The sequence below is a fragment of the Bubalus kerabau genome, chromosome 15, assembly GCF_029407905.1.
Source record: "Bubalus kerabau isolate K-KA32 ecotype Philippines breed swamp buffalo chromosome 15, PCC_UOA_SB_1v2, whole genome shotgun sequence".
Taxonomy (NCBI): Eukaryota; Metazoa; Chordata; class Mammalia; order Artiodactyla; family Bovidae; genus Bubalus; species Bubalus kerabau.
The window spans coordinates 4,506,280-4,521,010 of record NC_073638.1 but is presented as its reverse complement, the minus strand read 5'-3'; the positions used below and the strand labels follow the sequence as shown (position 1 = coordinate 4,521,010).

The 14,731-nt window shown below is 39.8% G+C and overlaps 1 protein-coding gene across 2 annotated transcripts in view; it reads right to left on the bottom strand.

The window, feature by feature from the left end:
- PDGFD (platelet derived growth factor D) overlaps positions 1 to 14,731 on the bottom strand; it is a 283,416-nt gene that overhangs the window by 22,219 nt on the left and 246,466 nt on the right. For both annotated transcript variants that reach the window (XM_055547475.1, XM_055547474.1), the window contains exon 5: positions 11,128 to 11,326. In XM_055547475.1, the coding sequence (XP_055403450.1) occupies positions 11,128 to 11,326 (199 nt within the window). The remainder of the gene's footprint in view (positions 1 to 11,127; positions 11,327 to 14,731) is intronic.

The following is a 14,731-nucleotide window of genomic DNA, read 5'->3' as shown; positions in this document are numbered from 1 at the left end:
GATTACACAGTGGAAGTGAGAAATAGATTTAAGGGACTAGATCTGATAGATAGAGTCCCTGAAGAACTATGGACAGAGGTTCGTGACATTGTACAGGAGACAGAGATCAAGACCATCCCCATGGAAAAGAAATGCAAAAAAGCAAAATGGCTGTCTGGGGAGGCCTTACAAATAGCTGTGAAAAGAAGAGAAGCCAAAAGCAAAGGAGAAAAGGAAAGATATAAGCCTCTGAATGCAGAGTTCCAAAGAATAGCAAGAAGAGATAAGAAAGCCTTCTTCAGCAATCAATACAAAGAAATAGAGGAAAACAACAGAATGGGAAAGACTAGAGATCTCTTCAAGAAAACTAGAGATACCAAGGGAACATTTCATGCAAAGATGGGCTCGATAAAGGACAGAAATGGTATGGACCTAACAGAAGCAGAAGATATTAAGAAGAGATGGCAAGGATACACAGAAGAACTGTACAAAAAAGATCTTCACAACCCAGATAATCACAATGGTGTGATCACTGACCTAGAGCCAGACATTCTGGAATGTGAAGTCAAGTGGGCCTTAGAAAGCATCACTACGAACAAAGTTAGTGGAGGTGATGGAATTCCAGTTGAGCTCTTACAAATCCTGAAAGATGATGCTGTGAAAGTGCTGCACTCCATATGCCAGCAAATTTGGAAAACTCAGCAGTGGCCACAGGACTGGAAAAGGTCAGTTTTCATTCCAATCCCAAAGAAAGGCAATGCCAAAGAATGTACAAACTACCACACAATTACTCATCTCACATGCTAGTAAAGTAATGCTCAAAAATCTCCAAGCCAGGCTTCAGCAATATGTGAACCGTGAACTTCCAGATGTTCAAGCTGGTTTTAGAAAAGGCAGAGGAACCAGGTCAAATTGCAAACATCCGCTGGATCATGGAAAAAGCAAGAGAGTTCCAGAAAAACATCTACTTCTGCTTTATTGACTATGCCAAAGTCTTTGACTTGTGTGGATCACAATAAACGGTGGAAAATTCTGAAAGAGATGGGAAATACCAGACCACCTGACCTGCCTCTTGAGAAACCTATACGCAGGTCAGGAAGCAATAGTTAGAACTGGACATGGAACAACAGACTGGTTCCAAATAGGAAAAGGAGTAGGTCAAGGCTGTATATTGTCATCTTGCTTATTTAACTTATATGTAGAGTACTTCATGAGAAACGCTGAGCTGGAAGAAGCACAAGCTGGAATCAAGATTGCTGGGAGAAATATCAATAACCTCAGATATGCAGATGACACCACCCTTATGGCAGAAAGTGAAGAGGAACTAAAAAGCCTCTTGATGAAAGTGAAAGAGGAGAGTGAAAAAGTTGGCTTAAAGCTCAACATTCAGAAAACTAAAAACATCCATGGCATCTGGTCCCATCACTTCATGGGAAATAGATGGGGAAACAGTGGAAACAGAGTCAGACTTTATTTTGGGGGGCTGCAAAATCACTGCAGATGGTGACTGTAGCCATGAAATTAAAAGACGCTTGCTCCTTGGAAGGAAAGTTATGACCAACCTAGATAGCATATTCAAAAGCAGAGACATTACTTTGCCAACAAAGTTTCGTCTAGTCAAGGCTATGGTTTTTCCAGTGGTCATGTATGGATGTGAGAGTTGGACTGTGAAGAAGGCTGAGCGCCGAAGAATTGATGCTTGTGGTGTTGGAGAAGACTCTTGAGAGTCCCTTGGACTGCAAAGAGATCCAACCAGTCCATTCTAAAGGAGATCAGTCCTGGGTGTTCTTTGGAAGGAATGATGCTAAAGCTGAAACTCCAGTACTTTGGCCACCTCATGTGAAGAGTTGACTCATTGGAAAGGACTCTGCTGCTGGGAGAGATTAGGAGCAGGAGCAAAAGGGGACGACAGAGGATGAGATGGCTGGATGGCATCACCGACTCGATGGACATGAGTTTGAGTGAACTCTGGAGTTGGTGATGGACAGGGAGGCCTGGCGTTCTGCGATTCATGGGGTCACAAAGAGTCGGAAACGACTGAGTGAACTGAACTGAACTGAAGGAAAGGAAGATCATGCTCACTTTGATCTCAATGTCAGAAAGCAATGATGATGTGTGTTTTGTTTAATTCATTGAAACATAGCACCGAAGCACCGTCCTTTGCAAGTAAAGACACTTAGCGAGCCAGATCTCCCAGCTCAAGCAGTTTCCGCATGAGCATGAGTTCTAGGAAGGCTGAGCTGTCTCCTTAAGTCCATCAGTGCACTGAGCACAAGGATGCTGTTGGGTTCCTCAATGCCGCACAGGTAAAAATTGGTATAGGAACCACAAGGCAAACCCACTCAGAGTAACAAGAGTGACCGTTGTGGGAAAGGCACATTTGTCCACCAAGACATTGAAAGTTACCTATGGTTTTCTACTGTGAAATGGAGTTTCCAATTTGCACTTAAGTCATATGCTTAGACGTGAGGAATGCTTGATAATGAAAGTGGGCTTAGGATATCCACAAAGATAGACAACCATTATCGGAGAAAAGCAGAGGTTGCACTGGCCCTAAGAGAATAAACAAGCAAAAAAGGTCCTTGATCCTGTGCTGAGATTTTCTTCAAACTTTTATGTGTGTGCCCTCGTAGACGCATGCAGCACTATATATGACAATATGATTTTTATTAATGGTTGCAGGCAAACTGAGTGAGTGGGGCATCTAGATACTTTCAAATCATATGGGTTATAGACAGTGGCTAAAGCCTAAAACTAAGCTTTCAAGAGGAAACGTCTAAAAAGCAAAATGGGGTCAGAAATTTCTCAGTAAATAGTATCATAGAAAAGTTGAGTAGTTGGAATTTATTTTGTAAAATTTTAATGAGTGTACCGATTATACAGATACTTAAATATGACAATATTTGGATAGTCCATAGGAGGCTCTCCAGACTTTTAAAGCCATACAGGGAAGAGAACAGAGTCCACAGAAATGTCTTGGTTCTATGCCGAGTTTTGTATTCAAATAATTATAGTAGCCAGCATTTATTGAGGGGTTACTAAGAGTTGGATACGCTGCTATTATTAAGCCTAATACAACTTTGCAAAGGGGTTGTGATTAGCTATTTTACTAAATGCCGAGGTCTGCATATAGCTTCTCCAAGGCTACTATCAGGAACTGATTTAGAATTTTATTGTAAGTTTACTTAACTCCAAAGTCTGTTCTTTTCCCACTATCACATTCTTTCTTTTTGCTCTATTTCTATCAAATTTATGGTAAACAATTTTAATATTGATAAAAAGAAGCTTTTACTTGGTACATACCACTTTGTTCAGGAAACTCAAAGAAGTTAGCCCTTATTGAACATAAGAAATTAGAAAAATCCATTTGATTTAATGTCTCTGGACCCCTGTTTAATTTACCTATAGATAGTTGCAGACGGATGACATCTAAAGACTGCCTTACCCAATTCATCCATAGAGTCAAGGACTTTCTGCAAATTCTTACTCAGATATCAAACAGGCAAAGAGAAAGTTGTAAGGATTTGATTTACATTGACTAGCTCATTTTTAAAATATGTTCATATCTTAATACACTGAAATTATTTCCTACATTCTGAATCATTTTTGGAAGAGCGAGTTACCTCTTTCTAGTTAGTATGCAAGGGCATGACAAAAAATAACACTAAGTGACTAATTAAAAAATAAAAGATATTTGCATCTAAAAGAATTCAGAGCCAGTTCTAACATTTTATATGAAACATATCTATTTAATTTAATCCTCAGCTTCTTATGCCAGTTATTTACCAATAAATTGTTTTAATATTAAAGAGTGTTTTAGATCTTATAGAAAAATAACGTCAAGTAAGAAATCACAGAATTGATATAAGATCCTGGGGAATGGGTTGGTAACTGTCCCAGAGTTACAACATCTAACCATTTAGTGTCTGTGAAAATCATATATTTCAAACTCTGTCATCTGGAATCAATTTAATATTAGTATGCTTGATTCCCTCAAAATTAACTTACTGATTCTTAAAGAGGCGTGCACATCAAATTCAGCTTATGTATCAATAAATGGCAAATCTTTAGGGAAAATGTCTTTTTGTCAAGCATTATTGTTGTTCAGAACTACTAAGTTGGAATGCCTCAACAATTATATCCATATTTCAATCACAACACAAGCTATTAAAGTAGGTTTCCCTCTTACTATTGGGTTTTCTATGGCAAAAGTGAAAGAGAAATTTGCTCAGTTGTGTCTGACTCTTTGCGACCTCATGGACTACACAGTCCATGGAATTCTCCAGGCCAAAATACTGGAGTGGGTAGCCTTTCCCTCCTCCAGGGGATCTTCCCAACCCAGGGATTGAACCCAGGTCTCCCACACTGCAGGCAGATTCTTTACCAGCTCAGCCATACAAACACACCATAATTCAGGAAAGTTGTGCTCTCCTGGAATAAGTTAAAAAAAAAAAAAAGGATCTCACATCGTTAATTCCCATAAGTCACTTCTCAATGCCCAGTCTAGTAGAGTTTAAGACCGACAGTTTTTCCATGTTGAGATGTCAGATTTTGTGCTATATACTTGAGTAAATACACTGCCCATAAACTCAAAAGACTTTTTTTTTTTTTTAAGGAGTCATATTATAATTTCTGTTAACTTCAGTGGTCATACTCCCTTGACTTCCCTGGTGGCTCAGTGGTAAAGAATCTACTTGCCAGTGCAGGAGATATGGTTGACTCCTGGATTGGGAAGGTCCCTGGAGAAGAAAATGGCAACCCACTCCAGTATTCTTGTCTGGGAAAGCCCATGGACAAAGGAGCCTGGCTGGCTCTAGTCCCTGGGGTCACAAGGAGTTGAACATGACTTTGTGACTGAACACAAGTATAGGCACATAGTGGTTATGCGAGGATTCAGAGAGTAATTGCATGGTCTGTAGAACATCCATATAATTTTTTACCTAATTATGTGCAAATTTGCTATGTTATTAGCATGTTCATCAGAAAAAATAAATGCAACTTGAATTTCAAATGACTTATTTTACAACTTTGAGCAGCTTTAAGGTTGAAATTATTGGCAAAAGTTGGGTTTTGGGAACTCTAGTTATTTACAGATGTCAATTATCCATGCTACCCTTTTCTCCATTACCCCCTAGGAAACTGAAAGTTGGATACATTAACTTGTCCTAATATCATCAGTCCAGAAGCTTTTATAGACAAGTTTTTGCTTATCTATTACTTGTGAATTTGACAAAAAGTGGACCCTATGCACTGAAATTCTGGCTTCAGTACTTGGTGGTGTTATGTCTCCTTTCCCTCCCTCTTCTCTCTAAACTTTTAATATCCTTAATAAACTTTTAACTTCCCATTTTCAAGTCTCTTCTTAAGGAGAAGTAAAACATCACTGTCACCTAATCTCCCTTCAAATAACAGTAGAAGCAAAACATAAAATTTAATTTAAATATATTAACTCTTTTCTACTTTACAAGTTCTTCACCTAGTGTATTTATATTTTATTTTAGTGTTTATATAATTTTGTGATCTATATATTCACATTCAATTTTAGAATCTTGTTCTTTGATATCATAAAAAATTTAGATTTGATATCATGAAAAATTTGATGTCATGAAAAATTCCACTTTTGATCAGTCTGGGCAAATCAGAAAAAAGGATGCTCAATAGATATTCACAAATGGCAAATTTGTTTCTACATAACATCATTAAAAGATTATTATAGGGGCTTCCCAGGTGGCTCAGTGGTAAAGAATCAGCCTGCCAATACAGCAGATGCAGGCTCAATCCCTGGGTCAGGAAGAGCCCATGGAGAAGGGAATGGCAACCCACTCCAGCATTCTTGCCTGAGAAATCCCATGGACAGAGGAGGCAGGCAGGCTAAAGTTCAGGGGGGTCGCAAAGGGTCAGACATGACTCAGTGACTAAAGAACAGCAACAAATACTGGTAGTAGAAAATGTTTTAGAAATCCTATGAAGTTCATATTTTATTTGACATCTAATGGACCTCTATCATCTATAACCATTTTTCAGTTTTCACTCTTTTATTCACTATCCCATTTCTTATACATCAGGATAAAAACCATGGATTTATATTTTTAAGTTGCAAAAGCTGACAGTAACAGCTGAAGTATTAAACGTGACTTCCTTTGCTTCTGTGATACACGCAGGTGGTTCAGCATTAGGGGAATGATAAACAATTAGATCAGCACAGTTACACAAGTGTAGAGACAACGGTGACTTGCCAGTGTTCAGTGAAAGGGTACAGATCTGCCTTAGAGCCATTTTAACTAAGAGATTGAGAAATGGAATCTAAGCCAACAGGGGAGATAAATGTTTACTCTGTCAGAAATCAGCAGAATGTTGCCTTGAATACTTTAGCAAGGTTATTTCAGTAACCAAAGGCATTCTTAATAAAGGCACAAGCCTAACTCTATGGGGTGGGTTTCTATAAACTTTAGAAATATACTAAATTATTAATATCTCCAATTTCACAAACACTAATTGAACAGCTAAAATATGTCAGTTATTACAGTTGTTTAGTCACTAAGTCATGTCTGACTCTTTTCAAGCCCATGGAGTACAGCACATCCGCTTCCCTGTCCTTCACAACTATCTCCCTGAGCTTGCTCAAACTCATGTCCATTAAATCAGTGATGCCATCCAACCATCTTGTCCTCTGTCACCCCCTTCTTCTCCTGCTCTCAATATTTCCCAGCATCAGGGTCTTTTCCAATGTGGCAGATCAGATCAGATCAGATCAGTCGCTCAGTCATGTCCGACTCTGCGACCCCATGAATCGCAGCACACCAGGCCTCCCTGTCCATCACCAACTCCCGGAGTTCACTCAGACTCACGTCCATCGAGTCAGTGATGCCATCCAGCCATCTCATCCTCTGTCGTCCCCTCCTCCTCCTGCCCCCAATCCCTCCCAGCATCAGAGTCTTTTCCAATGAGTCAACTTTTCCCATGAGGTGGCCAAAGTACTGGAGTTTCAGCTTTAGCATCATTCCTTCCAAAGAAATCCCAGGGCTGATCTCCTTCAGAATGGACTGGTTGGATGTCCTTGCAGTCCAAGGGACTCTCAAGAGTCTTCTCCAACACCACAGTTCAAAAGCATCAATTCTTCGGTGCTCAGCCTTCTTCACAGTCCAACTCTTACATCCATACATGACCACTGGAAAAACCATAGCTTTGAATAGACAAACCTTTGTTGGCAAAGTAATGTCTCTGCTTTTGAATATGCTATCTAGGTTGGTCATAACTTTCCTTCCAAGGAGCAAGCGTCTTTTAATTTTATGGCTGCAGTCACCATCTATAGTGATTTTGGAGCCCAGAAAAATAAAGTCTGACAGTGTTTCCACTGTTTCCCCATCTATTTGCCATGAAGTGGTGGGACCGGATGCCATGATCTTCGTTTTCTGAATGTTGAGCTTTAAGCCAACTTTTTCACTCTCCACTTTCACTTTTATCAAGAGGCTTTTGAGTTCCTCTTTACTTTCTGCCATAAGGGTGGTGTCATCTGCATATCTGAGGTTATTGATATTTCTCCCGGCAATCTTGATTCCAGCTTGTGTTTCTTCCAGTCCAGCGTTTCTCATGATGTACTCTGCATAGAAGTTAAATAAACAGGGTGACAATATACAGCCTTGACGTACTCCTTTTCCTATTTGGAACCAGTCTGTTGTTCCATGTCCAGTTCTAACTGTTGCTTCCTGACCTGCATACAAATTTCTCAAGAGGCAGATCAGGTGGTCTGGTATTCCCATCTCTTGAAGAATTTTCCACAGTTTATTGTGACCCACACAAAGGCTTTGGCATAGTCAATAAAGCAGAAATAGATGTTTTTCTGGAACTCTTTTGCTTTTTCGATGATCCAGCAGATGTTGGCAATTTGATCTCTGGTTCCTCTGCCTTTTCTAAAACCAGCTTGAATATCAGGAAGTTCATGGTTCACATATTGCTGAAGCCTGGCTTGGAGAATTTTGAGCATTACTTTACTAGCGTGTGAGATGAGTGCAATTGTGCGGTAGTTTGAGCATTCTTTGGCATTGCCTTTCTTTGGGATTGGAATGAAAACTGACATTTTCCTGTCCTGTGGCCACTGCTGAGTTTTTCAAATTTGCTGGCATATTGAGTGCAGCACTTTCACAGCATCATCTTTCAGGATTTGGAATAGCTCAACTGGAATTCCATCACCTCCACTAGCTTTGTTCGTAGTGATGCTTTCTATTTGTATCAACTTACTGAAGATAGAAGATGAACAATCCCTCAACCCTGAGTGCCTCTGAGGATCTGTCTCAATCTCCTGAAAGTGAAAGTCGCTCAGTTATGTCTGACTCTATGCCAGAGGGGATCTACTCAATCTCCTAGGAGCCATAAAATAATGTCAATGCCCCAGGATCACCCTCAGAGTTTCTGAGTCCGTGTGACTGGGACCGCACTAGGCACCTGTATTTTGTTAAAACTCCTCAGGTGACTTAACATTCAGCCACAGTTGAAACACTTAGGTCCTAGGATCTCACACTGCTCAGTCATATCTAAGTCTTTGTGACCCCATGGACTATAGCCTGCCAGGCTCCTCTGTCCATGGGATTCTCCAGGCAAGAATACTGGCATAGGTTGACATTCCCTTCTCCAGGGAACCTTCCCAACTGAGGGATCAAACCAGGTCTCCTGCATTGCAGACAGATTTTTTTTTTTTTTTTTTTTTTACCATCTGAGTCACCAGGGAAGCCCTCTTAGAGAAAATACAGAGATGCAACAGCAATGCAGTAGTTGGACAAATAAATGCTGTAGCATCTCATGTACTCCAAACTTGAGAAGTCTGGAGTGGTGGGCTTCACAGAGAGAAAACAAGGGACAATAAAGGCTCCATCAAGGAAGTGAAGCAGTCATTTTAGAAATCTCAGTAACTACAGCTGGCTAACATCTCTTGAGCAAGTACTATATGTCAGGTGCTTTGGATGGCACTTCTAACAATTCCTGAAAGTAGGTATTATCATACCCACATTGCCAATGAGGAAACTGAGGCTCAGGAACAACAATGATTAGATGAAAATAATCACAAAACTTGTAAGTGGCAGGGTTAGGATTTGAACCAAGATGACTTGCCTCTAACTCAACATAATATCTGGGGAAAAATAAGTAATGAATTTAGGTGATTTTTAAATTTTAGTATTTCAAAAGAATAGGTGTCAAGTAGGGCTGACTCTCAAATAGCTGTCATGGTGAAGATACTTGAAGATATAGTCAAGTTTTATCATTTCTTTGCCCAATGCCATTTTAATATTTTTTTTCTGGGGTTCTCAAAGCATCATGAATATTTTATTTTCTTTCAAGTTGACCTAACAGAGATCCAAAAACAGCAATGCCTTATAAAAAAGCATTTTCTTTTTTGTGTTGGATACAAAGTGAGCACTGAGGAAATTTGATTTGAGAGTTACACTGTCCTGCATGTGACATCCTAGGCGGTGCTAGTGGTAAAGAACCTGCCTGCGAATGGAGGAGATGCAAGAGACTTGGGTTCCATCCCTGGGTCGGGAAGATCCCCTGGAGAAGGAAATGGCAACTTACTGCAGTATTCTTGTCCGGAGAATCCCATGGACAGAGGAGCCTGGTGGGCTACAGCCCATAGTGTCGCAAAGAGTCGGACACGACTAAAGTGACTTAGCACTCACACAGGCATGCGCCGTGTCTCCATAACATCAGGGCCACCAGTGACTCTGTTGTCCTCACTTAGCTGTGCAATTTAAGTATATAAGAGTATGACCTAAGCCATAAGTAGCAGATTTAGGCAGGAGTTAACTAATTAGTTGCTTCAGCCTACATGAATCCTCACCAACACAAACATTATCTGTAAAAGGGCCCAGGTTCACAATTCCTGAAAGTGAAAGTCGCTCAGTTGTGTCCCACTCTTTGCAACCCCATGGATTGTGGCTTGCTAGGCTCCTCTGTACATGGAATTTTCCAGGACAGAATACTGGAGTAGGTAGCCTTTCTCTTCTCCAGGGGATCTTCCCAACCCAGGGATTGAATCCAGTTCTCCCACACTGTAGGTGGATTCTTTACCATCTGAGCCACCAGGGAAGCCCAATAATTCTGGAGTGGGCAACCTATCCCTTCTCTTTAAAAGGACCTCTGTTACTACAAAGAAACAGGGTGTACTGTTTCTTTACATCTTTACATCTGTGATGCAAGTCAGCCTTATAAGACTTCCAAAAATGTTAATAATAACAAATCTTATCAAATGAAGCAAGAACATAATAGACTAGAAATTATACTTTTATTCAATAAGAGGTAATTACAAACTATTTTTCTACTAATTTGAGTTAAACATTCAAATAAACACTCACATCCTGAAAACATATTACCCAGATGCAGCATCCTATTTTTTAATAGCTTAAGTACTATGGTTTTAACTCTTGATGTTTTAACTCTGCTGAATATTCTTTTCTCCTCCCTTCACTGTGTTTTTCTGAACCTTCCAGATGAATGTGTACCCTCACACTTGTGCAAAATATCCCAGATCTTTGTTTCTTTCTTGGGACCTTTACATCCTATGAACTACCAAGGATGCCAAGCCTATGGTAGGACCTTATGAAATTTTTTTGGAATGGACACTGAATGAGTAGAGTTGGAATCTTCCAGAGTTTTGACCACTGCTTTACCAGGAGCCTCTCCTGCGAACACTGACTGAGTCCTGGGCTAATTCAACACTCACATCCATCAGAGAGACACAGAGGACTGTCACACACACACTGCCATTGGAGGCAAGAGACCATGATTCTCCTTTCCTCTCCATTGCCATGCAGCCATTGAAGAGTTATCCAGCTCCCCTGACTTTGGTCACCTCTACTGTTTATGGTGGGACTAAAAATACCTTGCTTGCCAAGAAGCACAAAGTTGATCCAGATGATTTTATAAGGTCTTTTCTAGCTCCAAACTTTGACTGACTCAAGTCTTTCTTAGTCCCATACAAACAACACAGTTTGGGCAAAACACAGAATATCATTTGAAAGTTCTGTGAAAACATATATAATAATGGGCTAACAATACTCATCTGATTTAAGTGTATTAAATATATTGCATTGCAAATTCTTACTTGTTACTATTAGTACTTGTATCTGCTTATGAAGAACTGTATCTGTTTCTTACCTTTTGACTTCCTGTCATGATACGATCTGCCTCGATGATGAGGGGTATCCAAATACAGATTCTCAAGATCTTCTTGCCATGATTCTGGATTGAAGTGCTTGAGCAGCTCTTCCACAGTATCAAATTCTGCAATCGTTTTGTCCAGAGCATCCGCAGTGAGAGTGGGGTCCGTTACTGATGGAGAGTGATAGGATACCCCCTAAGAGTGACATACAGCTCAGTGTACTCAGAAAAAGTGTATTGCTATGAAATACAAGTCACACAACCTTATGGAAGGAACACAGACTTCTGATTATAAGACATCACGTATATAAATATCATGCTGAGCCCCTATGCCATAGTCTTGCCATATTCCTAAATAATTGCTTGGTAAATCATAGTCATTTGCTTTACTGCAAATCAAAAACAGGAAGATCATAAAATACCCAGCTCATCTGAACTGTAATCATTAAAAATGATATCAGATAGATGGAAATATCAAAATAAGTCATTAAATTTCTTGGTTCAAAGTCCCAAATCATCATATCCATATCAACAAATAATGGTAATAGGTAAATTATGAACTCCTTTCATCTTCCATGCAAACCGTGAGTAATCCATTTCATCTCCCTTGCTTAGCCTCAATGCCCCCTCTTTATAGCTCACCTACCACAATAGATGTGAGCAGTGTTTAAATTTACTCTGGAAATATCTTGATAAAATTTGGTACTTTAAGCATCTCATTGTCAACAAGAATAATAAGCCATGAAACTGGCTCCCTTGACTTAAGACTGGAAGATTCACTTGGGTGTGTATGTGTGTGTATATGCATTTTGTGTGTGTGTATGCACTTTCAATGCTATAGTTGCTAGGGATCCCTGTTGCCATTAAAACATTCTCAGGAATACTCTTTAAGTGGGGAATGCAACATTATAGAAAGTCTGGAAGGGATTATGCATTTTGCCATGGAATATATTCCCATATAAATTTCTAAGCACTTACTTCACTAACACTTGTACAATCTTGAGGTAAATGAGCCATGAGTCAAACATCTCTGTAAAAATTCATGACCCATTAACATGGGAATGGAAAGCATAGTCTCCAATGTTTTCTAAATGTCTTTAAAGAAACTGCTAAACAAATAATATCCCCCAAGGGCAAGTATCTCATATCTCTATAGGAAAATAAAAATTAATGAAAACTCACATTTCTGAAACTTAGCTGTATTCCTAAAGAGAAATAATATGCATATGCATTATAGAGTCCCAGACAGCAAAGCCCACAGTTATTTTCCGACTTTCAGGTGAATGCTTTTTAAAAAATCAAGATGCAAAGATTCCCAAGTGATACTTACTCTTGGGGAAAATTATGAGGTTTTGAGTTTAGTTCAGTTGCTCAGTCATGTCTGATTCTTTGCAACCCCATGGACTGCAGCATGCCAGGCCTCTCTGTCTATCACCAACTTCCGGAGCTTACTCATACTCAGTCCATTGAGTTGGTGATGCCATCCAACCATTTCATCTTCTGTCACTCCGGCTCATCCCACCTTCAATCTTTCCCAGCATCAGGGTCTTTTCCAATCAGTTAGTTCTTCGCATCAGGTAGCCAACTATTGGAATTTCAGCTTCAGCATCAGTCCTTCCAATGACTATTCAGGACTGATTTCCTTTAGGATGGACTGGTTGGATCTCCTTGAAGTCCAAGAAACTCTAAAGAGTCTTCTCCAACATCACAATTCAAAAGCATCAATTCTTCGGCGCTGATCTTTCTTTATAGCCTAACTCTCACATCCATACATGACTACTGGGAAAACTATAGCTTTGACTAGATGGACATTTGTTGACAAAGTAATGTCTCTGCTTTTTAATATGCTATCTAGGTTTGTCATAGCTTTTCTTCCAAGGAGCAAGTGTCTTTTAATCTCATGGCTGCAGTCATCATGTGCAGTGATTTTGGAGCTCTGCAAAATAAAGTCTGTCACTGTTTCCATTGTTTCCCCATCTATTTGCCATGAAGTGATGGGACTAGACATCATGATCTTAGTTTTCTGAATGTTGAGTTTTAAGCCAACTTTTTCACTCTCCTCTTTCACTTTCACCAGGAGGCTCTTTAGTTCTTCTTCGCTTTCTGCCATAAGGGTGGTGTCATCTGCATATCTGAGATTATTGACATTTCTCGTGGCAGTCTTGATTCCAGCTTGTGCTTCATCCAGCCCAGCATTTCTCATGATGTACTCTGCATTTAAGTTAAATAAGAAGGGTGACAATATACAGCTTTGACATACTCCTTTCCCAATTTGAAACCGGGCTGTTGTTCCATGTCCAGTTGTAACTGTTGCTTCTTGGCCTGCATACAGATTTCTCAAGAGGCAGATAAGGTAGTCTGGTATTCCCATCTCTTTCAGAATTTTCCACAGTTTATTGTGATGCACACAGCCAAAGGCTTTGGCATAGTCAATAAAGCAGAAGTAGATGTCATTTTGAAACTCTCTTGCTTTTTTGATGATCCAATGGATGTTGGCAATTTGATCTCTGGTTCCTCTGCCTTTTCTAAACCCATCTGGAACATTTGAAAGATCACGGTTTACATATTGCTGAAGCCTGGCTTGGAGAATTTGAGCATTACTTTGCTAGCATGTGAGATGAGTGAAATTGTGTGGTAGTTTGAGCATTCTTTGGGATTGCCTTTCTATGGGATTAGATTGAAAACTGACCTTTTCCAGTCCTGTAGCCATTGCTGAGTTTTCCAAATTTGCTGGCATATTGAGTGCAGCACTTTCACAGCATCATCCTTTAGGATTTGAAATAGCTCAGCTGGAATTCCATCACTGCCACTAGCTTTGTTTGTAGTGATGCTTCCTAAGGCCCACTTGACTTCACATTCCAGGATGTCTGGCTCTAGATGAGGGATCACACCATCATGATTATCTGGGTCATGAAGATCTTCTTTGTAATCTTGCCACCTCTTCTTAATATCTTCTGATTCTGTTAGGTTCATACCATTTCTGTCCTTTATTGTGCCCATCTTTGCATGAAATATTCCCTTTGTATCTCTAGTTTTCTTGAAGAGATCTCTAATCTTTCCCATTTTATTGTTAGCCTCAATTTCTTTGCATTGTTCACTGGGGAAGGCTTTCTTATTTCTCCTTGCTATTCTTTGGAACTCTGCATTCAAGTGGGTATATCTTTCCTTTTCTCTTTTGCCTTTAGCTTCTGTTTGTTTCCCAGCTATTTGTAAGGCCTCCTCAGACAACCATGTTGCCTTTTTGCATTTCTTTTTCTTGGGGATGGTCTTGATCCCTGCCTCCTGTACAATGTCACAAACCTCTGTCCATAGTTCTTCAGACAGTATGTCTATCAGATCAAATCCCTTGAATCTGTTTGTCACTTCTACTTTATAATCATAAGGGATTTGACTTAGGTCATCCCTGAATGTTCTAGTGGTTTTCCCTACTTTCTTCAATTTAAGTCTGTATTTGACAATAAGGAATTCATGATCTGTGCCATAGTCAGCTCCTGGTCATGTTTTTGCTGACTGTAGAGAGCTTCTCCATTTTTTGCTGCAAAGAATATAATCAGTCTGATTTTGGTGTTGACCATCTGGTGATGTCCATGTGTACAGTTTC